The following is a 25,800-nucleotide window of genomic DNA, read 5'->3' as shown; positions in this document are numbered from 1 at the left end:
TAAACAGCTTGTAGCTTCATTTGCTGTTTTTTCCTCTCCAGGAATTTGTCATTGCTTTGTATTCTTCATTTGAACTCCATTTTGTGGACAGAGTTGACCTTTGCGTTCTGAACAGGGTGTTGCTTGCAGTTGAATATATTCTGACTCTGGTGAGAACAAATCGGTTTGAGTATAGGAGATAAATACAGTGCTGAAAATACTCCGTCAGTCAGCACCTGTGGAAAAAAGAAAGTTAATGTTTTATTTCAGATTTCCAGCATCTGCAGTATTTTGCTTTTGATTGAGTATAGGAGAGGCTGGGATAGTTAATACAAGAACAGGAGGCAGTGTTGCATGTGGACTTCAGCTCGCAAGTCAGTCTTGGAGGCACATTGAGTAGGTGGGAGACACAGGAACAGGAGTATGTAGTGCGGCCCATTAAGTCTGCACTGCCAGTTTTGTTAGCCATGGCAGGTTCATGTTTTTAATCCCAATTCCTTGCCTTTCCTACATAATCCCTAATATTCTATTTCCCAACTAAGTACTTATCTCCATTTTAAGTAAGTCAAATAACCTTGCATCTATGGCCTTCTGAAGTAAGGCATTCCACATTATCCCAATTCTTTGTGACAAGTTTTTCCTGGATTTGCTTTTAGCTATCATTTTAAGATTATGTACCCTCATTCTGTATCCCTCACCACAGGGAAGAGGCATTCTCTAAGTACCCTATCAATTCTCTTCATTGTTTTAAACATATCAATCAGATCATGCCTCATTTAATCTCCTAATTTCCAGGTGATATAATCCAAATTTACCCAGTCCCTTCATCCCAGGTGTTACTTTGGTAAATCACTGCTGGATTATACCATTATACCTTTTTAAATGTGTACCAAGTGAGATCTGCCCATAGTAACTTCTTGCTTTTATTTCTATACCTTTTATTATGAAGCCCAGCACCACATAGGCTGCCTTGATCAGTTTTTGCATCTATCTTTTAAAGACGTGTATATCTGAACTCCTAAATCTGTTTGTTCACTTTACCCCACTACCTCCCCCTCCATTTCATAGACATTTCTGGTTAAATACTTTCAGGCAGTCTGTGGATGTGCAGACAAATGTAATGAATTCCTTTACAAAAGAAAGCTCCAATATATATTTTCTTTCTACTCCTCCTGCCCCAACCTCCTTTGGGAAGGGCTATTAGTACCTTTAAAGAATGGTGACCAATGTACCAAAGATAAATATTGTAGATTTAGACTTTTGGTCCATAATTGAATTGTAAGCTTTTAAAAATTTTGACAGGGCAAAGTGAAAACTGGAGTTTAATGGTAATGTCACACTTCTGTCCGCCTTCTTGGGAATCTTGACACTGATTCCTTTTGTCCAAACCTTTGGTATTCTTTTTCCCACACCCAGTTAAACAAATGGAAGATTGTAGTCAAATTTTCATGTTCGCTTTCTTTCAGTAATTCCACGCAAATGTGATCCTCTCCAGGTAACTTTAAGTTAGCTATGGTGGATCTCAGCTTGTGCATTATAATTTCACCACAATTGATGTCCAGTCCAGCCATCTTTTCAATGGAGTTGAAGTTGATCCTGCTGTCTGGAGATGGTCTGTTGAGATTTCATGGAAGTGCCATGTCCTCCACCTCCTTGCTTGTGCAAGTTTGGTGACTGGCACGCCATGATTGTTTGTGACGGGACCTTCACTGTACTGTTTAAAGTTTCTTGCAAGTTTTTGTGATCACACTCTGTCCCTGGAAAGCTCTTCTGCACAATTATCCTCAACAGAATTAGCGCAACTATTGATGGCAAACTCTGATATTAAAAAAGAAACGTTGGTTTTTGCCAAAGCAGATCTTGGATTTACCAGAACTTCACTCTCGTTATACTGTTAACATAGGAACATATGAACAGGAGTAGGCCATTCAGCCCCTCGTGCCTGCTCCGCCATTTAATAAGATCATGGCTGATCTGTGATCTAACTCCATATACCTGCCTTTGGCCCATATCCCTTCATACCTTTGGTTGCCCAAAAGCTATCTATCTCAGATTTAAATTTAGCAATTGAGCTAGTATCAATTGCCGTTTGCGGAAGAGTTCCAAACTTCTACCACCCTTTGTGTGTAGAAATGTTTTCTAATCTCGCTCCTGAAAGGTCTGGCTCTAATTTTTAGACTGTGCCCCCTACTCCTAAAATCCTCAACCAGCGGAAATAGTTTCTCTCCATCCACCCTATCTGTTCCCCTTAATATTTTATAAACTTCGATCAGATCACCCCTTAACCTTCGAAACTCCAGAGAATACAACCCCAATTTGTGTAATCTCTCCTCGTAACTTAACCCTTGAAGTCCGGGTTTCATTCCAGTAAACCTACGCTGCACTCCCTCCAAGGCCAATATGTCCTTCCGAAGGTGCGGTGCCCAGAACTGCTCACAGTACTCCAGGTGCGGTCTAACCAGGGTTTTGTATAGCTGCAGCATAACTTCTGCCCCCTTGTACTCTAGTCCTCTAGATATGAAGGCCAACATTCCATTTGCCGCCTTGATTATTTTCTGCACCTGTTCATGACACTTCAATGATCTATGTACCTGAACCCCTAAGTCCCTTTGGACATCCACTGTTTTTAACTTTTTACCATTTAGAAAGTACCCTGTTCTATCCTTTTTTGATCCAAAGTGGACGACCTCACATTTGTCTACATTGAATTCCATTTGCCACAGTTTTGCCCATTCACCTAATCTATCAATATCGCTTTGTAATTTTGTGTTTTCATCTACACTGCTTACAATGCCACCAATCTTTGTGTCATCGGCAAACTTAGATATGAGACTTTCTATGCCTTCATCTAAGTCGTTAATAAATATTGTGAATAATTGAGGCCCCAAGACAGATCCCTGCGGAACTCCACTAATCACATCCTGCCAATGTGAGTACCTACCCATTATCCCTACTCTCTCGCCTTTCGCTCAGCCAACTTCCTAACCAAGTCCGTAATTTTCCCTCGATTCCATGGGCTTCTAACTTAGCTAACAGTCTCTTATGTGGGACCTTATCAAATGCTTTCTGGAAGTCCATATAAATAACATCCATTGACATTCCCCTGTCCACTACTTCAGTCACCTCTTCAAAAAATCCAATCAGGTTTGTCAGGCACGACCTACCTTTCACAAATCCATGCTGGCTCTCTCTGATTAACTGAAAATTCTCGGTGTTCAGTCACCCTATCCTTAATTATAGACTCCAGCATTTTCCCCACAACAGATGTTAGGCTAGCTGGTGTATAATTCCCTGGTTTCCCCCTCTCTCCTTTCTTAAAAAGCAGAGTGACGTGCAATTTTCCAATCTAGAGGGACAGTTCCTGAATCTCGAGAACTTTGAAAGATTATAGTTAGGGCATGTGCAATCTGCTCACCTACTTCCTTTAAAACCCTGGGATGGAAACCATCTGGTCCTGGGGATTTGACACTCTTTCGTGCTATTATTTTCTTCATTACTGTTGCTTTACTTATGTTAATTTTATCGAGTCCCTGTCCCCGATTCAATATAAGTTTTCTTGGGATTTCCGGCATGCTATCCTTTTTTTCGACTGTAAATACTGACGCAAAGTAATTATTCAACATGTCCGCCATTTCCCCATTGTCAATGACAATATCCTCACTTTCAGTTTTTAAGGGGCCAACACTGCTCCTGACCACCCTCTTTTTCCTAATATAACTATAAAAGTTCTTATTGGTTTTGATATCCCTTGCGAGTTTCTTTTCATACTCTCTTGTAGCTCTTACGATCTGTTTTGTGACCTTTTGTTGATCTTTGTATCTTTCCCATTCGCCAGGATCTGTGCCATTTTTGCCTTTTTGTATGCCCTTTCCTTATGTCTTATACTGTCCCTTACCTCTTTAGTTGTCCAAGGCTGTTTTTTTTGGCAAGTAGAGTTCTTGCCCCTCTGGTATAAACCGATTCTGTATCACGTTAAATGGGCAGAAAAGAGTCACGAGACTGATCCCGAACTACAGAGGATTGAGTTATGAGGAAAGACTGCAAAATCCTGGGCTTTTCAACCTTAAGGTGACTGAGAGGCGACCTCTGAGATATATAAGATAGTAAATGGTATAGAAAAGGTAAATCAGGAACATTACTTCAAATTAATCGACGACAGTAGGACGTGTCTAACACCAGGTCAAACTGGTATGTGAGAAATTTAGGACTGACATCGAGAAGCTCCTCACAGAGTAACCAATGCACAGAATAACGTTCTGGATAGGGAAATGGAAGCAAAAATGTTGGAATCATTTAGGAAACAGCTGGATGCTGTGATGGGGGAAGATAGGGCAAGGACTCTAATACTTTTTTCTGGGATGAATGAGCTGAATAGCCTTTCTCCTCTCCATCTTGAGATCAATGGGGTCTACATCTGTTTTTCCCCCCCTCCCGTTTTTAAGGCATAGCCTCACTCCAGAACGAGGGGAAGTGGTGGTCCTGGGGCATTGCCTATCAAGAACTCTAGATGGCTCCAACAGAGATCTCTGATAATCAATCCTCCCTCTCGAGGCCTTAGAACAACAGGGTCTTTTGACTTGAGAGGGCTACCATAGTCAGTATGGGTGAAATAATCAGCCATACTGATGCCATATACATAATCATTTAAATTCTAGACTTGATGCCAGTTAGGAAGTACTGAAACAGTCCTGTACTCGGCCATCAGACAGCCTAATAAACTGTAGTCAGTGTAAGTATACTAAAGCCAAATCAAAATACATTAAAGGTCAAATATTTGGATGGACTTAATGTATGACCACTTAAGCAAGAAGTCGAACAGTAGCAGTAGTTAAAGCAAGCTATTTTATGGATGTGAAAAATAATTTATAAACATCTATACCGCACACTGCTGAGCACCGTTTGAGATAACAATGCTACCTTCCACTCTGGCTGTTTGAAGGATTTGTGACTTAATGATTTTAGCAAATAAGATCTAAAGGGAAGTTTAACAAAAAGCTCTGCTATCTGAGGAACTCCTGGACCTAATGGGTTTCTACCAAATTCCACAATCTTTCTGTCCAGCATTTGACAATTCTGTTATTGGCTTAAGAATATTAGTGGTGTTAGTGTGAATATCCTATATCTCTCTTGCCTATTTCTTTTGCCTTGATGTTGATTCTCTCTGTCTTGCCTCTTCTGCTCATATCTCTCTTCCCTTCTGCTCTTTCCTTTTTGTTTTAATTTCTGATTCTGTGTCTGTACTTGCTTGTTTTTTTTTCTGTCTTGCTCTCCTTCTGGATGCAAATTAGTCAGTCGAATGGCAGGGTAGGAAGCTGCCAAAAGATGCTGGCCAATTTTGCTCCATCTCCCTCTACACTTTCCCTTTTCCCACCCTTCCATTCCCCTTTTCCTCTCAAATCTACATTGACATATACATCGTGTGCTTTGAAAACTGAAGTGTGATTGCTAATCTGAACAAAGATTAGGGCCTGTTGAGGGTGACCCACAGAGGTGAGGACCAGCAGGCTGTTGAGGAAGTTGCGAGGAGGCAGTAGGTCACAGGGCAATGTGAACAGAAAGCAAGACGTAAGGACCAGAGGCATTTGGAAGTGGGCAAGCAACAGGAAATTTAAAATAAAATTTAACCTTCAGGGAACATGATGGCCAAGAGAAGTTTAAAAATAAATATATATTTAGGTAATACTCTGCTGCCACATAACCTCGAGAAATGGACCTGGGAGATTGAGCTTGAAGAGCAGCAGCACCACCTTGGGTTGGGAGAGTTGAGAGGTGAGTATGCTTACAAGAATACATACCTAATAATTAAATCATACCCAGGCCCTTCTGTTCCAAGCTCCAAATCACAGTTCTGTTTCTCCAGGTTGTGCTGCAGGTAATCTTTATTTAAATTTGATGTGTATTTGAACTTCTCTGACTGCCGTGTACTCTGCATTTTATTTCGTTTTTATTAAATGGCAAAATCATAACACATGAAGTAAGTGTGACAAACAGCATGTATGTTCTATGGCATTGATCATAGCAAAAGAGGATCCAAGGGCCATGGGATAGTTGGTTGGTAGAGCTGGTCGGAAGGGCCATTGGGAATGTAGAGCAGGGTGAGCAAGCCAGAGACGAGGCGGTGATACCTTCAGCTGAGTTGGTCTGTGCCTGAAGTACTGGCCCTACGATAGGGACAGTACAAATTTTTCAAATAACCAATCTGAGTGGGGTAGGGTAGGGTAGCCAAAGGGATGGATGGCCTGCAGTGGGAAGCCTAGAAGAGTCTGAGTCAGGGGTGGAAGAGGAGTGAGCCAAAGAACAGGACCAGACTAAGGAGGTCAAAGAGCAGGGGAGCTTGGAGTCAGGAATGGGCATGCACCACAACGGCATCAGTAGTTGGAGGCTTGCAAATACACAGTGATAGGGAATTGCCATTGTGAATGTTTACATCGGCAGTTTCTGTTATAATTGTTGACATAAAATTGTTGAGATTTCTCAAATTCCTGACTCAGGAAGTTGGGCGGGAACCGCACACATACTGCAGTCGTCTTTATTATAAGTAAAAGGTATACGTGCTGTACAGTTGAAGATTGGTATCCTCAGAAGGTCATGGGATGAATGCCAACTACAAAAGCACCATGTGGAAGGTCAAAACTGAGATAGTCGGACTATGTGGGGGAGCTCCTAAAGAGCCAAGACAGTTGCAGGAGGGAGCAACATAGCAAGGTCTTGTGACATCTGGCCAGACTAGTTACAACAACTCACCGATTTGCATTTTTAAATTAATTCTTTTTATTCATTGTCTCCTGAGTCCAATTATTCATTGGGATATATGTGCTTTCATGGATGTCCAAGATGGTATATTTTGGTTTTGTTAGTAATATTAAATGAGCAGAGTAAAAAAAGTAAACTTCATTTACTCCTTCTGCATATTGGTTGACTGCTCTTGTGTGTAATGAGTCATACTTAAAAATTGTTGCCATTGGGATTTGCTGACCTGGGTTATTAGGATTGATTTACTTAGTCACCATGGAGTAGTTTTGCCATTACATGTACAAATGTGCAGTACTGAAGGTTAAAACTTGTGGTACAAGCAATAATAGTGCAGTACATACAAAAAACCTTTTGTTAAAAAAAATTGGGTGTTTTTTTTAAAAGAGAATAATATTTTAAAAATAATACATGACTGAGTTGGTTTGGTAAAGTAAAGCAATCTGCATTGCTTTAAAATGTTATAGAGGACTTTAGCTGTATTGTATTGTGGAGCAACAAACGAGCGTACAATAATGTTTGTCGTTCAGCCATTAAAACAATGGCACTTCATTAGCCTGTAGTGACAAAGCAAAACTACTAAAATGGTACATGTGTGCTTGTCAAAGTGCTATAGAATTTTTTTAATTTTCAAGAGAAAATATTTGGTGGATGCTATATAGAATTTTGTGTCATAGCACTGATTGTAATTTTCCAGATTTACCAACATCAATAAAATCAGAGGATGTGTGGTTGAGTGTGTTGAATATTATTTTGACCCACCTGAATTGCAAATTGTTAACTATGAAGATGCCAGGGATTTTTTTAATTAATTGTAGAGGTAAGTGGAAGGACTAATATTCAGTGCCATTGAGTGGGAATGCGAGCCATTTATTTTAATCCAGAGGTTAATATTTTGCACATCAGTTGAAAATTCTTGAGTGCTTTATGTTGCAGGTTTTTCTGCCCTCCTCCATGTGTATATCTAATGGGCAGTGGATGGAAGAAAAAGAAAGATCAAATGGAACGAGATGGATGCAATGAACAAGAATCACAACCATGTGCATTTATTGGGATTGGAAATAGTGACCAAGAAATGCAGCAGCTTAACTTGGAAGGAAAGGTAGGACAAGTGTGCCTTTTACCTGACTGAGGATACTGCTAAACACCAATTGCGACATGGTATTACAAATACCAACGTAAACAGTGAGCATTGATTGCATGTATTTAAAGTACATATTGTATATTTTTTGTTTGAAATGTTCTATTGGTAATGCAAACTGGCTGAAAATGCAGTTCAAAATAACATTTAATATGATTGTACGGTGCATTAAGAGACACTTTGAGGTTGGGGCAGCATTCATTCCGCACACTATGTGGGCTCCAACCTGCACCATATGTGATTTATGAATGCTTGGCATTAGTTGACCAGAATGAAGAATATATATATTTTTTAAAAAGTTAAATTGTGCAAGCCACCAGGCTCATCTTTTTCTGTCTACAGTTTTGCTTGTGAAAGACTGTTTCTCGATCATTAAATAAAACTTTACATTAGGTGGGAAGCCAATAGAGTTAGAAATGAAAAGTGAAGCAGTTGCCTGATGCATACAGCTACATGATTTGAGATGGATAGAGTACGCGGATGAAAAAAAATCAGCACTTGTGATTTGTTTGTGGTTTAACGAATAGGACTGGTACTGAAAGCAATCAAAAAGGTTAGTGGAATGTTGGCCTTTATCTCAAGGAGGCTGGATTACAAAAGGAAGTTATGCTTCAGTCGTATAGAGACTTGGTCAAACCTCATCTAGAGTACTGCATTCAGTTTTGGACACTGCACCTCAGGAAGGATATATTGGCATTGAAGGGGGTACAGCACAGATTCACTAGAATGGTACCGGGGCTTGAGGATTAATTTATGAGGACAGGTTGCATAAACTTGGCTTTTATTCCCTTGATTGTAGAAGATTATGGGGTAATCTGATCGAGGTGTTTAAATTGTTGAAAGGATTTGATAGGGTAGATACAGAGAAACTATTTCCTCTGGTGAAGGAATCAAAAACGAGGGGATATAATCTTAAAATTGGAACCAGGCCATTTAGGAGGGAAATCAGAAAGCGCTTTTTCCACACGAAGGGCAGTTGAAATCTGTAATTTTTCTCCCCGAAAGGTTGTGGATGTTGGGACAATTGGAACTTTTAAGACTGGGATCGATAGATTTTTGTTAGGTAAGGTTATCAAGTGATTATGGAGTTGAGGTACAGATCAGCCATATGGTGTTGCTTTGTGTAGCTTAGAATCTTGGGTGTTGGTGCCATTTTCCAAAAAAAACTGGTAGTTTATCTCTCTTTCAATGGATTCCCTTAAAAAGATTGGGTTGCAACGAGGCTAGAAAGCATTTCTCTAGCCCCTCCACATAACTGAAATCTTTCATCCCTGGTACCATTTTAGTAAATCTCTTCTGTACCCTCTCTCTGGCCTTGACGTCCTTCCTAAAGTGTGGTACCCAGAATTGACCACGATACTCCAGCTGGGGCTTAAACAGTATTTTATCAAAATTTAGAGTAACTTCCTTGCTTTTATACTGTCTGCCTCTATTTAGAAAGCCAAGGATCCCATATGCCTTTTTAACAACCTTCTTAACTTGTCTTGCCACTTTCAAAGACTTGTGTACGTACACCCCCAGGTCTCTGTTCCTGCACCCCCTTTAAAATTGTACCATTTAGTTTATATTGCCTCTCATTCTGCCCACCAAAATGAATCACTTCACACTTCTCTGCATTAAGTTTCATCTGCCATGTGTCTGCCCATTTCACCTGTCTATGTCCTCCTGAAGTCTGTTACTATCCTCCTCCACTGTTCACTATATTTCCGAGCTTCGTGTCATCTGCAAACTTTGAAATTATGCTCTGTATATCCAATTCCAGGTCATCAATATATCAAAAAGAGCAGTGGTCCCAACACAGACCCCTGGGGGACACCACTGCATGCTTCCTTCCAGTCTGAAAAACAACTGTTCACCGCTACACTGCTTTCTGTTCCTTAGCCAATTTTGTATCCACACAGCCGCTGCCCCTTTAGTCCCATGGTCTTCAATTTTGCTAACAAGTCTATTATGTGGTACTTTATCAAACGCCCTTTGAAAATCCATATACACATCAACCGCACTACCCTCATCAAACCTCTACGTTATTTCATTAAAGAACTCAAATCAAGTTCTCAAACATGATTTGCCTTTTAAAAAAAATCTGTGCTGGCTTTCATTGATTAACCCATATTTTTCTAAGTGCCAATTAATTTTGTCCTGGATTATTGTGTCTCAAAGTTTTCCCATCACCAACGTTGGGCTGACTGGCCTGTAGGTTTATCTCTTTCCCCTTTTTTGAACAGAGGTGTAACATTTGCAATCCTCCAGTCCTCTGGCATCACTCCCATATCTAAGGCGGATTAGAAGATTGTGGCCAGCTCCTCCTCAATTTCCACCCTTACTTCCCTCAGCAACCTCTGCTGCATCCCATCTGGACCAAGTGACTTTTCTACTTTGAGCACAGCCAACCTATTAAGTACTAGCTGTTCTTTATTTATTCTATCCAGATGGGAGAGACCTGTATTATTTTGACTCAAACTGTTAAATATGAGAGTTCAAATGCTGTCTGCTTTCATAGTCTTCAAATGTTTCTGTAACAGGAATATAGGTTTGAACCCAGGTATTTAATTCGGGGAAAAAAAATTAAATAGACATGTCATTGAATTGTTGATTTGCATAGACAAAACAGGTATCTGCTCAAAAAAGTGATCTTTCCTACACCATAAAATTGTCTTGATTTTTTTAAAAATTCGTATTTTGATTCAAAGTGCACATCCACAGAAAACTGTTTGCACAGTTGGTATATAATCTTAGCCTGAGACTCAAGCTTGTTTTTGTGAAAAGTTTATATTAATTTTTAAAAGCTGCCTTTTTGAAATTATTTTTGTAAAGTATGTGATGTGTTGGAAAAGAAGAGGAAACCTGAAACAAACAGTGAAGTCAGTACTTTAAATTTGAAGTGTTTTCAGTTTTGTTAGTGTTTTGGCTTTTTAGTTATTCTGTAATCCCAGCTGTAGTGCTAGAGACTTGTGCTCCAGAACTAACTGCGCCTCTAGTCAAATTGTTCCAGTACAGCTACAACACTAGCATCTACCTGACAATGTGGAAAATTGCCCAGGTATGTCCTGTCCACAAAAAGCAGGACAAATCCAAACAGGCCAATTACTGCCCCATCAGTCTACTCTCAATCATCAACAAAGTGATGGAAAGTGTCATTGACAGTGCTATCAAGCGGCACTTAGTCACCAATAACCTGCTCACCGATACTCAGTTTGGATTCCGCCAGGACCATTCGGCTCCAGACCTCATTACAGCCTTGGTCCAAACATGGACAAAAGAGCTGACTTCCAGAGGTGAGGTGAGAGTGACTGCCATGGACATCAAGGCAGCATTTGACCGAGTGTGGCACCAAGGAGCCCTAGTAAAATTGAAGTCAACGAGAATCGGGGGGGGGGAAAACCCTCCAGTGGTCGGAGTCGTACCTAGCACAAAGGAAGATGGTAGTGGTTGTTGGAGACCAATCATCTCAGCCCTAGGACATTGCTGCAGGAGTTCCTCAGGGCAGTGTCCTTGGCCCAACCATCTTCAGCTGTTTCATCAATGACCTTCCACCCATCATAAGGTCAGAAATGGGGATGTTTGCTGACGGTTGCACAGTGTTCATTTCCATTCGCAACCCCTTAGATAATGAAGCAGTCCATGCCCGCATGCAGCAAGACCTGGACAACATCCAGGCTTGGGCTGATAAGTGGGAGGCAACGACCATCTCCAACAAGAGAGAGTCCAACCACCTCCCCTTGACATTCAACGGCATTACCATCCCCGAATCCCCCACCATCAACATCCTGGGGGTCACAATTGACCAGCAACTTAACTGAACCAGCTACATAAATACTGTGGCTACAAGAGCAGATCAGAGGCTGGGTATTCTGTGGCGAGTGACTCATCTCCTGACTCCCCAAAGCCTTTCCACCATCTACAAGGCACAAGTCAGGAGTGTGATGGAATACTCTCCACTTGCCTGGATGAGTGCAGCTCCAACAACACTCAAGAAGCTCGACACCATCCAGGGCAAAGCAGCCCGCTTGATTGGCACCCTATCCACCACCCTAAACATTCACTCCCTTCAGCACCGGCCTACACGGTAGCTGCAGTGTACACCATCCACAGGATGCATTGCAGCAACTTGCCAAGGCTTTTTCGACAGCACCTCCCAAACCCGTGACCTCTACCACCTAGAAGGACAAGGACAAGGGCAGCAGGCACATGGGAGCAACACCTGCACGTTCCCCTCCAAGTCACACACCATCCTGACTTGGAAATGTATCGCTGTTCCTTCAACGTCACTGGGTCAAAATCCTGGAACTCACTACTTAACAACACTGTGGGAGTACCTTCACCACACGGACGGCAGCGGTTCAAGAAGGTGGCTCATCACCATCTTCTCGAGGGCAATTAGGGATGGGCAATAAATGCTGGCTTTGCCTTAGACGCCCACATCCCGTGAACGAATTAAAAAAAAATTTGGGGTGTAAAAAGCAAAGTATAAAGGATGAGAATCTGAGGGGAATAGAAAATACTTGAAATGCATAGCAAGTTGATTAAAAGTGGACAGAGGTTAATGTTACTAGTGTAAAATTTCATCAGAATTCATTTCTAGCAATTTCTCTACATTAGGGCAGCAATCTATTGATTATTCTTACGTTGCTACTTGTAATTGCTCTGCACAGGAAATTTCTCTGCCTCATCCGTAATATAAAACAGAATATAGCATCTTCCCAATAAGTTTCTCAAAATCTTTAACTGCGAAAAGAACTTGGATAATTTATTTCAAAAGCAAAATACCGCGGATACTGGAAATCTGATACAAAAACAGAAAATGCTGGAGAAGCTGAGCAAGTCGGTGGCATCTGTGAAGAAAGAAACAGAGTTAACGCTTCAGGTCGAAGACCTTTTGTCAGAACTGGAAGATGCTCAAAAACTTGAACTCTTATAGCATCTTCCAGTTCTGACGAAAGGTCTTCGACCTGAAGCGTTAACTCTGTTTCTTTCTCCACAAATGCCGCCTGACTTGCTAAGCTTCTCCAGCATTTTCCTGTGGATAATTTATTTATTTCTTTGCATACTGCCAAGTATGTGGAACTAAAATTGTAACTTGGTGGGAAAGAGATGGAATTTGTTTCTAATTCTTCATTCAGGATCATCCAATGGTTGTTTATAAGATGGGGTAAGAATCCAGACACATTTTTTAGTATTATAGCAAACCAATTCTAGTTATAATGAAGTCCAAATATTCCACATGGCATAGTATTACAACTCAGTCAGATATTCAGGACTGAATTAATTTTTTAGTTCCATAAGTGGATAATTTATTAATTGCATATTGTATTTGAGATGTTGATGTAATATTGAAGATTTACTCTCTCCACATTACTAAGATGAGGAAAAGAAAGATTTAGTCTGATGAGGCTGGTAATTCTAGTAGATGTGACAGTTTGTTTAGAATCCCCATTGCATCACGGGTACAGAAAATATGTTCCCCGGCCTCTGACACTGCTGTTCCTGTATCAGTAGCCAGCATGTGTAGGGATTTTTTTTCTTCACTTATGCTCATTGTCAGGAACTATACAGGTGAATATCCACATTTTCACACTGATGGAGCAAACTGGCACACAAAGCATAAGACCATAAGAGAGAGGAGCAGGAGTAGGCCATTCGGCCCCTCGAGCCTGCTCTGCCATTCAATGAGATCATGGCTGATCTGATTTTTACCTCAACTCCACTTCCCCGCCTTTCCCCCATATCCTTTGACTCCCTTGCTGATCAAAAATTTGTCTAACTCAGCCTTGAATATATTCAATGACTCAGCCTCCACAGCTTTTCCAAAGCATGTCTGATACTCAGTTTATAGTACTATCGTAAGTAGTTTTCTGAGCAATGGTTAAGATTTAACGAATTTTTGAGGGACTTTGTTCTGATAGAGAGGGATTTTGTTTATCATTGGTCTAATAACCTAGTTACATTCATACATCATGTTACTTTTGGGTTCAGTATATCAAATCCACAAAAGGAGAATTCTGTAGAGCTCTCCTCGGGAAGCTCTGTGTGGCCAGTGAAAGCAATGTTATGTTCAACAGAAATTGTTATTTAGATGTTATTACAGGCAAACTATATACACACACATTTTTCAAAACTTAAATTAAAAGATGGAATGAGACAATTGTAATGTGCAAGACAAGGGAGCATGTGCCAAATTTCACAGCCATGCCTTTGTGTGACAGTGTGCTTCCAAGAAAGATCGAAGAAACCAATCAAAATTACAGGAGCAGTTTGTGGCATGTCGGGTCTGAAGAGCATTTGATTTTAATTCCCCTCTTTTCCCCCGCCCCCTTGTTTTAACATTGCTTTGATAACTGTGTGATGTTCAGTTTTGACCCCAATTCATGTTTCTCCTCTTCCTCCCATTCCCCTGGAATGATTGTGCTCATTTAACCCATTTTTCACCCAAAGCACTTGTTCCTGATCCCAAGAAGATTTGATGTAGAGTATTTAAGGCCCTTTATTGCCTTTTTAAAACGTGTGTCATTCTGTTTTTATTAAAGTTTAATTCATAATTGAACTATAGAAAACTTGAAACCAGTTCATGAAGTTTCATCTTGTATTATTCTCACGGACTTTTGTTGCTTTTATTTTTAATTTGCTTTATTGTACAAAGTCTTTTGTCCTTTTTATTTTTGCAGAACTATTGCACAGCCAAAACATTGTACATATCTGACTCCGACAAGAGAAAGCACTTCATGTTATCAGTAAAAATGTTTTACGGTAATAGTGACGACATTGGCGTCTTTCACAGCAAACGGATCAAAGTAATCTCCAAACCTTCTAAAAAGAAACAGTCCTTGAAAAATGCAGACTGTAAGTATATATGCATTTGGCTGCCCAATATTAAGTGTTACATGGCATAGACGACAATGATGAAATGGTGTACTTTGGGTTTTTAAAAAAATGTACGCTATTGCACATAACCTTTCATTCCAAAAAGTTGAAAGTTGGTTGAGTTTAAATATCTGGCATTATTTCATCTACTGTGGCCCTGGATAATGGCTCTCTTCTGAAATATTTCATTTGGTCATTCAAGGATGAGATTACTGTGAATACATTATTATAGTACAACCAAAATCCTGTTTATCAGACCTGCAATTTGGGGAAAAAAAGTTGTACTGGCATATTTTGAAATTTCACATTTAATAAGTGAAAAATTCCTGTAGAGTCCACAATCTCCATCGGAGGGAGAATTATAAACAGTCTATTTTTATTGCATTGGCACCACCCAGAGTTGCACAGGATCTTTGCGAACTAAAAATTTGTTATGATGTGGAGATGCCGGTGATGGACTGGGGTTAACAATTGTAAACAATTTTACAACACCAAGTTATAGTCCAACGATTATAGGCTTTCCCCTTCCTCAGGCGGTGTGGAAGAAATATCTTCGGTTTCTTCCACACCGCCTGAGGAAGGGGAAAGCCCCCGAAAGCTTGTGGGATTAAAAATAAAATCGTTGGACTATAACTTGGTGTTGTAAAATTGTTTATAAAAATTTGTTGTATTAATACATTTCACACCGAGCCATAATATATAGGTTTGTGTTTGCATTTCTACACAATGAATTTCCAATTACAGCTGGGTATTCAGGGAAAATTGGAATGGAGTGAGGTGGTTATCCGCAGGATGGAAAAATCCGATAAATCTACGTGACTTGCTCTTGCATATCTCAGTATGGCCAGTTATAGAACTTTCCGAGCAGAGGCCTTGAAATGGTAACTTTTGTGTATGGTGTATGCCCATTTAAAAAAAAAGTAGATCTATCTTTTTCCAACTTTCTCCTTTTGAAATTGTTGCCTCCTTACTGGGTTATAGTTCTACAGATATGAATTGCTTTCTGGTACCTCACCCAAGTGGCCATTATTCCTTGTGAGCCATAATAGTGGAGTATTCCACTGAGGGCTTAGCTCAGCTGTGATACAGCACAGTCCTCCTCTGACGTCCACACACTTATTTCCAGCAGAGCTTACTGTATGGCAGTCGGGAATGGGAACAATGGTTGGTTTTCCATAAACTAGTGGCACTGAGCCCAATTACAGTGCTCGTATCAGTGCCCTGGCTGAGATCAGCTCACTCAGTGCAAACAAAGGATCAAACCTGGGTCCTTCGTAATCTTAGGCTCAGCTACTCACTGGATAAACTTGCCAGTCCATTGAGGGAGTGGATGATGTGTTTTAAAAGTTGAGAATACTTGAAAAATTGTGAAAGTTTTGCTCTGAAAGAGGATAAAGAGTAACAGAAAGGAAATCGAGAACTGACAATGGAAAGAATATCAAGTAATGAGCAAAGTAAGGAGAGGAGGGAAACTTGCAAGAGTAAAGGAAAAATCATGAAATAGAACCTGGTATTTATGATAGCTCGAACACAGTTTGCCCGTTTCTACTGTGCACTATATATCAGCAGCTTATTAAATGACTACAACCTAAAACACTTATGGAATAAGTTTAAGATTTTTTTAAAAAGATGAAACTTCAATGAGGTAACTCAACCTATCCACGTCTCAATATATTTTTAGTTTCGATTTCTATAATTGCTAACAATTTTTCTTTTTTTTTAGTATGTATTGCGTCAGGAACAAAGGTGGCATTATTTAACCGACTTCGTTCACAGACTGTCAGCACACGGTATTTACATGTAGAAGGCGGGAACTTCCATGCCAGTTCACAACAGTGGGGAGCGTTTTACATCCATCTATGTTAGTATCTACAATTCTGTGCACTTTACCATGCATTTCTGGCTTGTACATTATTTTTATATTAAATGTAATTTTGGATAAAGCCATCTTTGTACAAATAGCAGTCTCCAATGCATTTTAAAAAAAAATTGTTCTTGAGATTGTCTAAAACTTTTGCTATAAAAATTGTGTAGAGCTGTCCAAATGGTCTAGTTGGTAAAGGCACCACCTTGGGTATCACTGAGCCTTACGGACCAAAAGATCCTAGGTTTGTTTACTGGTCTGTGCTGAGTTAACTAATGGCGAGAACAGCAATTGGTGCACTTCATTTAGCTTCAGTGCAAGGGGTGGGAAAAAATCAGCCATGATTTCCACTCCTCGCTGCTATTGAGTGACCCCTACTGGAAAGTGCATGTATGGATATTTGGTGAGAACAAGTTAAGGCTTGGCGGTGCTGCCTTTCACGGTGGAACAGCCTGCAGACACTCACCATCTTGCCTTGCATGTGAATGGTCGCTTGGGTGAGGCACTAGAGGGCTGTCAGTGCTCATGGAACTTTACCACAGCAAGAATCAGCATCTTTAAAAAGGGAGAAAATGGAAAAGTAATTGCGGCTGACGAGTTTGCAAGACTAGTGACCACTTGGTTTCTGAAAGGAGTGCTCCAAGCAAGGCTCACAAAGATTTTGCGTGAAAGCCTTCATTTATGAATTGTTAGCTACTAAAATGACACATTTTGCAATTTCTAATAGCTTTACTTTGTAGAAGAATAGTCACAGGTGCCTCTACTCAAATTTGAAATGCCTTGGCATCTAAAAGTGAAATATAATGATGAGGTGTTGGACACCAAATCCAGTACTCCCTGATTTCAGAGGTGAGCAAGTTATAGAGTGACGGTATAATATTATCACCGTAATGTACTGTCTGCAGGGAGCACAGTCTGTTGTACAATGTCACCTAGCACTGAAGTTGGGTGAGCAAATTTTTTAATTTACATTTTTTTGTCTGTTATAAAGGAAAACTCAAGATGTGTGTAATAATTATTTAATTTTATAGCTTTGTAAGAGATGCCGGTGTTATATATCAGTTACAAAAATAACAAAGCAGAATTATGAAGACTTATAAATGGAAATGAGAGATTAGAATGGGCACCTGGTTGTTCTTCGAGCTGGCGTGGACACGATGGGCTGAATGGCCCCCTTCTGTGCTGTATCTTTTCGATGGTTCTATGGAGAGTGAAGGATGAACTTTTATGAAAACTGAGCTTCTGTACCTCTAGTTAAAAAAAAAAGGATGCAGGATAAAATTGCCAGAGCAATTAGTTTAATTCAACTTCGATAACCAATTTCTCAACAGCATACTTACTTGCCTTTCGAAATATTTAGCATCGCCTCAACACATGCTCTCTATCAAGATCTAGAATAAAAAGGCATATTTGGTTTCAAGTTACTTAAAATGAATGCACCTGCTGTATTGTAGAGCAGTACACACTAAGGATTCTTTAAATCCAAATGATCTTATCAATGCTAAAATCTACATTTGAACTTGGGCAACATAAGCTCTTGTACAACATGTAGAGCAGATTCAGCTGTAGCTGTATGAAAGGGTCCCATTGTACTAGAAAATGGTTTAAAATAAACGTTGAATTTGCAAAAATGGGTATGAGCTGACCTGTGACTCCCGTTCACTTGCGCTTGTTGCTCAGCTTCACCTGTGCAGGTGGCTCGGAGAGCATGTACCAAATTTTGCAAAGGAATATTTTCCTCTAATTTGAATAGGCTGATGGCATATGAAAAGCTTGCCTAGAGAGGTTAGCCTGTCGTACAGTTGACTGGGGAATATAAAATCTACTGAGGCTACAGCTCATCCATGAAAGGGAAAGCTTTGGTGGTGGCAGAAAAGTGGATTAATTGTTCACAGTGGAGACGTGAACAATGCTACTTCCTTTGATGCTGAAGAATTGGAGATCCTGCTGCAGGACGTAGATTTAAGGTGATTGGCAAAAGAACCAAAGGTGACATGAGGAAAAACTTTTTTACACAGCGAGTGGTTAGGATCTGGAATGCACTGCCTGGGGTGGGTGGTGGAGGCAGATTCAATCATGGCCTTCAAAAGGAAAGTGGATAAGTACTTGAAAGGCAAAAATTTGCAGGGCGACAGGGAAAGGGCGGGGGAGTAGGACTAGCTGGATTGCTCTTGCATAGAATTGACGTGGACTTGATGGGCCGAGGGCCTCCTTCCGCACTGTAACCTTTATGATTCTAGGTGGTGCATTAAAGGCGATGGCTCTTTTTGGGGCTGATGGCCCCGCTCCAGTAAAAACATGACTGTGAACTGCATGGAGGGAGCTCACTGAACCACAGCAGTCATTCAAGTCCTCCATCCCTGGCAGTAGTTGTTTTCTCTTATCAGGAGGAAGATGAAGTTAAGTGCACTGCTCACTTTTGCACAATTTCTGGTGGGGCCATCAGGCAGACCAATTCCCAACCTCTGGGAGATATCATTAGAAGCGTTGTACACAATTATCGCCCTTTTACACACAGACTTTATATACTATAGCTGGGCGACACAATTGTTTTGCAGACGGTGACACCTGAGGAACAGCAAAAGGGGTCAGGCCAAAACTCTCCTCTGTTGTTGAGGTTTTTCAGTGGGGTCAGCAGCCATGAATAGAGAGTTTAGCCATAGCCTCCTAAGAGTCAACCTAATCCCCAAGTGTTTTATCTCCTTTATATTGTAGGCCATAGGGTTGCTATGAAGCATCCTATTACCCATATGGTTGCCATCTTTGGGTGCCTTGCACTTGAGGAAATCCTCTACACCCTATCCAGCAGATGCCTCCTTTTCACAAGGAAAGCGATGACTGTGTTGCCCCTTGCAAATATTGTTTGTTACTTGATAAATGTGTACACTGCAGACTATCTCATGTGGCACTTGTTCCCTGCTGTATCCTCAATGGATCCGGTAGCATGAAAGCTTCATACTCGAGATCAGCCTTCTCTGTACTGTCTCCAGTGCTTGAATGTGTCTTGTTTCTTGGCACATAAAGCTGGAAGCAGTATTCAAGTTGTGTTCTGACCAGAGTACTGTACAGTTTGGTCATTACCTCCTAATTGTTTTGGCTATGTAGTTCAACATCCTATGGCTTTATTGATTGCTGCTCTGCACTGGCTGGACATCTGTAGCATTGAGTGTAAAGACTCCCAAGTGTCTCTTTAGATTTTCCTTTGCTATTTCAACACAATTCATGCATGTTTGTTTTTATTTTATTGGTGTATGAACAATGCTGGCAGAGTAGCATTTAATACCTATCCCTAGTTAACCTGAGGGCATTAGAGTCAACCACTTGGTGTGGAACTGGAGTCACATGTAGGCCAGACCAGGTAGAAAAAGCAAGTTCCCGTACCCTGAACAACATTAGTGAACTAGTAGGGTTTTTACAAACACTCCAGCAGCTTCTCCAATTTTCTGGTGCTCATTCATAAATGACTAGATTAATTGAATTCTCTTTCACAGTGTGACATGGTGGGATTTGAACTCAACATCTTGGTTGCTATTCCCGTACCCTAACCATTACACAATTGACATTTTTTCCTTCCTAATGTGTATCACTTCGCACTTTTCTGCATTAAATTTTATTTGGTCTTGTTCAGCCGGTTACACATCTTGTCCAACTCTTTGTAATTTCTGACCAGCCTCTTCCAATTCCGCTGTTCCTCCTAGTTTGGTATCTTCTACAGATTTGACTACTTTGCGTTATGTTTCTGTATCCAGGTCATTGATATAAGTTGGGAACATTTAGTGGTCCCAGCACCAAGCCCTGAGGCACCCCACTCAGTACTACTACGTTCTCTTTCCCCCCTGTTCTGACATAACTCTTCTAATAAGGAACTGGCTGAAGGGTAGGAAACAAGTACTTATCTATTCCCAGGGTTTACCTGAATCAACACAGTTTGATTTTAATAAATAGCCTTTTGTGTGGAACTTTTACCAAAAGTCTTTCCAACAACAGTAACAACTTGCATTTATATAACACCTTTAAAGTAGTAAAACATCCCAAGGCACTTCACAGGAGCGTTAGCAAACAAAATTTGACACTGAGCCGCATAAGTTATTTAAACAGGTGACCAAAAGCTTGGTCAAAGAGGTAGGTTTTAAGGAGCGTCTTAAAGGAGGAGACTAACTGCCTTATAGTGCAAAGTGGTATTGCAGAAAGGCTCTGTAATCACTTCATTGTATAGTATCATAGTATGGTGCAGCACAGAAGGAGGCCGTTCAGCCCATCGTGCCTTGCCAGCTCTTTGAAAGAGCTATCCAATTAGTTCCACTCCCTTGCTCTTTTCCCATAGCCCTATTAATTTTTCCCCTTCAAGTATTTATCCAATTCCCTTTTTGAAAGTTACTTTTGAATCTGCTTCCACCACCCTTTCAGGCAGTGCATTCCAGATCATCATAACTTGCTGCGTAATAAAAAATTTTCCTCATGTTGCCTCAGGTTCTTTTGCCTCCTTTACCTTAAATCTGTTTCCTCTGGTTACCGACTCTCTGCCACTGGAAACAATTTCTCTTTATTCACTATCAAAACAGTTTATGATTTTGAACACCTCTATCAAATCTCTTCTTAACCTTCTCTGTTCTAAGGAGAACAATCCCAACTTCTCCAGTCTCTCCACATAACTGAAGTCCCTCATTCCTGGTGCCATTCTAGTAAATTGCTTCTGCACCCTTTTTAAGACCATGGCATCCTTCCTAAAGTGTGCCCAGAATTGAACACACAACTCCAGCTGAGGCGTAACTAGTGTTTTATAAAGGTTGAGCTTAACTTCCTTGCTTTTGTACTCTATGCCTCTATTAATAAGGCCAAGGCTTTTTTAACAGCCTTCTCAACTTATCCTGCCACCTTCAAAGATTTGTGTACATACCCACAAGTGACACTGTTCCTGCACCCCTTTTAAAATTGTACCATTTAATTTATATTGCCTCTCCTCATTCTTCCTACTCGAATGTATCCCTTCACACTTCTCTGCGTTAAATTTCATCAGTCATATGTCTGCCCATTTCACCAATCTGTCTCTGTCCTCCTGAAGTCTGTTGCTATCCTCCACATGGTTTACTACATTTCCGAGTTTCGTGTCATCTGCAATCTTTGAAATTATACCCTGTATACCCAAGTCCAGGTGTTTAATATATACCAAAAAGAACAGTGGTCGTAATACCGACCCCTGGGGTACACGACTGTAAACTTCCCTCCAGTCTGAAAAGCAACCATTCACCACTACTCTCTGCTTTCTGTCCCTTAGCCAATTTGGTATCCATGCTGCCACTGTCTCTTTAATCCTATGGGTTTTAATTTTGCTAACAAGTCTATTATGTGGTACTTTATCAAATGCCTTTTGAAAGTTCATATACACATCAACCACACTGCCCTCATCAACCCTCTCCGTTACTTCATCAAAGAATACAATCAAGTTACTCAAACACTATTTTCCTTTAACAAATCCATGCTGCCTTTCATTTATTAGCCCATACTTTTCCAAGTGCCAATTAATTTTGTCCCGGATTATTGTCAAAGTTTCCCCACCACCACCGTTAGGCTGATTGGCCTATAACTGCCGGGTTTATCCCCCTCCCCTTGAACAGAGGTGTCAGTTTGCAAAACGTTGTAGAAACATTTCAGAACTCGCCAAAACACCTTTCTGGAGCATTTTCTCCATAATCATAAGTTGTTGCCTTTTCAAATGATACACAGGTCAAAGAAAGCCTATCTGTATTTCACTAACTTTTATGGATTGTAAAACTTCCAGATATTTTGTTGGGACAAAAAAAAAGGTTTCAGACTTACACATTTTATTAAGCTCAAAAAACTTTTTATAGAACTGTGAAAAAGGCTTTAAAAAGGGCATAGTCTCCAGCCCTTAGCCAACATTCAAAGAGTAAACTAGAGGAAGAGTCAAAATCAGTTTCAAATTCTAGCCCAGCAGTTGAGAGGATCTTCTAAATTTGAGAAACATGTCTGAAAGAGACATGGTTACCCATAATTTGTGTTTTTATATAGTGTCTTTAAAGTAACGAATGTCCCAAGGTGCTTCAGGGATCAATGTAAGAAAAATGGATGTCAATACAGAAAGGGATAGATTAGTTTGGGGGGAGGGGGCTAACTAAATCCCCCTAATTTGTTGAAGAGATGGGTTTTGAGAAGGTTGTTAAAGATGAAGGGACAGATGGGTTGAGGGAGAAAATTAGAGAGTAAGACCTAGGTGGTTGAAGACTCTTTCACCAATGGTTGGATGAAGGGCCCCTCAAAAGGCCAAAGCTAGAGGAACAGAGTGTTCATTCCATTGCATCTCATTTGTCACACTGCATGACCGACATCCAGCACTGGACAGCAGAAATTTCCTCCAATAAATATTGAGAAGACTGAAGCCATTGTCTTCGGCCCCTGCCACAATCTCCATTCCCTAGCCACCGATTCCATCCACCTCCCTGTCCGCTGTATGAGGCTGAACCAGACTGTTCGCAACCGTGGCATCCTATTTGACCCTGAGCCGAGTTCTGACACCGTATCCTCTCCATCACCAGACTGCCTACTTCCAACTCTGTATCACCCATCTGCTGCTGAAACCCTCATCCATCCTTTTGTTACCTCCACACTCTTATTCCAATATTCTCCTGACCGGCCTCCCATCTTCCACCCTCTAAACTTCAGTTCATCCAAAACTCTGCTGCCTGTCTCCTAACTCGCGCCAAGTCCCGTTTACCCATCACACCTGTGCTCGCGGACCTACATTGGCTCCGGGTCCGGCAACACCTCAGTTTTAAAATTCTGATTCTTTGTGTTCAAATTCCTCTATGGCCTTGCCCCTCCCTATCGCTGTAACCACCTCCCGTCCTACATCCCTTCAAGAACTCTGAGTTCCTCCAATTCTGGCCTCTTGTTCATCCCCGATTTCCTTCGCCGCACCATTGGCAGCCATACCATCAGCTGTCTGGACCTTAAGCTCTGGAATTCCCTCCATAAACCTCTTCATCTCTGTACCTCTCCTCCTTTTAAGATGCTCCTTAATACCTTCCTGTTCGACCAAGATTTTGGTTACCTGTTGTAATATCTCCTTGTGTGGCTCTTATTCCAATATTCTCCTGACCGGCCTCCCATCTTCCACCCTCTAAACTTCAGTTCATCCAAAACTGTGAAGTGCTTTGGGATGTTTTACTACATTAAATACACTATATTAATGCAAGTTGTTCAGGGAAGATAGAGAGTTGGAAGAGATTGTAGATATAGGGAGGGCAAGGTCATGAAGGTAGTTAAACAGAAGGATGAGGATTTTAAATTTAATGCATTGAGACAGGGAGCTAATATGGGTCATCAAGGATTGAGATGGTGGGCAAGCAGGACTTAATGAATGACAGGGTGCATGCAGAAAAGTTTTGGACAAGTTAGGAGTCCATGGTCGAATGGAGGCCAGATAGAGGAGCGTTTGAGTTTGGAGATGACAAACACGTTCAAGGGTATTAGCAGCGAAGTTGGCAATGTTGTAGAGGTGGAAGTAGGTAAGTTGTCTTTGTGGTGGAACGGAAATGGTGTCTGAAACTAAGCCTGTGATTGAACAGGGTATCAAGGTTATTAACATACTGGTTGAGCCTAAGACAGTGGCTGGAAAGAGGAAGGAATCGGTGGCAAAGAAGCAGAGTTTGTGGCAGGTACTGATCGGCAATGGTGTAGGATTGTGCATGATTGACTTAGTGCAGTCCTCTGCTATTTCCTGATACTGCAGTAATCTTAGAAAATGTAGCTATACAAATGGTATTTCGAGGTTAAGTGGGACTGTGGATAAGTAACCTCTGGTCAAGGTTGAATAATGTATGTTGTAATCTTAGATTGATATCCTGGAGTTTGTTCAATAACTTTGGGGATGGGGAGAAATGTCACAGGGTTTAGGATTCAAGGAAGCTTTTAACAATAATCTGAGTGAGGTTCAATGGAGTCCACCATGGTATAACTTGTATGTATGTGGTTTATAGGAAGGAAAGGCTTGATTGGGAGTGGGGAGATTTATTTTTTAGATTATTTTTACTTTAAGGTCTTGTGATTCAGGAACGTATACCTGGATGCTTTAAATAACCTGAGGTCATGTAGATGGCCTAATATCTAGCAGACCCAAGAATATAGTAATAGAACTATTCTGGCAGAAGCATGCTGCGGTGTCACAAATGGCACAGGGAAGTAACCTCTTGAACAGTGAACTTCCAACAGGTTTGACTTTGACCGTGAACAAAGTCGTCCTGTTTGTCTCGTACTAGAATGTCTACTCTATTTTTGTTCCTAACCTGGATTGTAGCTTGAAGTGAATCAAAACCGTATCTTAGTGGTGGATGCACTTACTTAACTTGGCATAAGAACAATGCTGTCACCATCAGACTCTTTACTTACTGCAAGTATTGCTGGAATTTTACCTGGCTCCAGAAATTATTGCAGAGCTATCCAACTTCACGTCAATCTGAAAAGAAATACCACATGGTTATTAATGGCTTCACAACTACTGAGTTGGTAGATACTAAATATTAACCTATTGCACCAGCTGTTTTGTGTCTTAAAGATCTGAAAGCCTGCACATTTCAGATTCTAACAAAATGCTTATTCAATGGGTTGCCAAGTTTTCCACCTTATGCTTCTAACTAGCAAATTGAGATCACTGGGAACCCTAATTGGAAATTTAATGTATGCAATCACCAATAGCACCAATTTGCAGGCAAGCAATGTGGTCGTCGCTCACACTCCAAGCACAATCTAGATTTAGCTGTTAAGAAATATTGTGCCGTTTTGGAAGAGCTGTACTTAACTCTGGTTCTGAGGTGTGTTCTCTTTCATCGCGAAGGAACTATGTGAGTTACATGTAGTCTGTTACAAGAATTACCCTTTTAATTGTAGTTATCATCTTTGAATTTGTCTTTGACCATTACCAACTGTATTTGTGGGCTGTTATTAAATTGAATGTAGCACCCTGCATCCTGTGATGTTTTAAAAGCAGAATGAGGGACAATTGTAAATTTATAGGCCTGATTTTTTTTAACCTCCTTTATATTGATTTTAGGTTTTATCTTGTGTTGTATATGATAACCTTGGTTTGGAAAATTATTACTGTACCAAGTAGTTTATTTGCCAGTCGCTGAGCTCTTTGTGGGCAATATCCACCACCTTCCTTATCCCTCTGCTTCTCCACATGTCCTTTCCA

General features: G+C 40.7%; 1 protein-coding gene across 2 annotated transcripts in view; it reads left to right on the top strand.

Annotated features, from left to right (window-relative positions):
• rbpjb (recombination signal binding protein for immunoglobulin kappa J region b) overlaps window positions 1-25,800 on the top strand; it is a 109,695-nt gene that overhangs the window by 59,341 nt on the left and 24,554 nt on the right. The window contains exons 4-6 of one of the 2 annotated variants that reach the window (XM_067989088.1): window positions 7,666-7,831; window positions 14,533-14,707; window positions 16,452-16,589. In XM_067989088.1, the coding sequence (XP_067845189.1) occupies window positions 7,666-7,831; window positions 14,533-14,707; window positions 16,452-16,589 (479 nt within the window). The remainder of the gene's footprint in view (window positions 1-7,665; window positions 7,832-14,532; window positions 14,708-16,451; window positions 16,590-25,800) is intronic. The other variant, XM_067989094.1, reaches the window with a different exon arrangement.

Source organism: Heptranchias perlo, chromosome 1 (assembly GCF_035084215.1).
Source record: "Heptranchias perlo isolate sHepPer1 chromosome 1, sHepPer1.hap1, whole genome shotgun sequence".
Lineage (NCBI taxonomy): Eukaryota > Metazoa > Chordata > Chondrichthyes > Hexanchiformes > Hexanchidae > Heptranchias > Heptranchias perlo.
The sequence above is the reverse complement of the archived record's forward strand: the minus strand, read 5'-3'. Positions and strand labels throughout refer to the sequence as shown.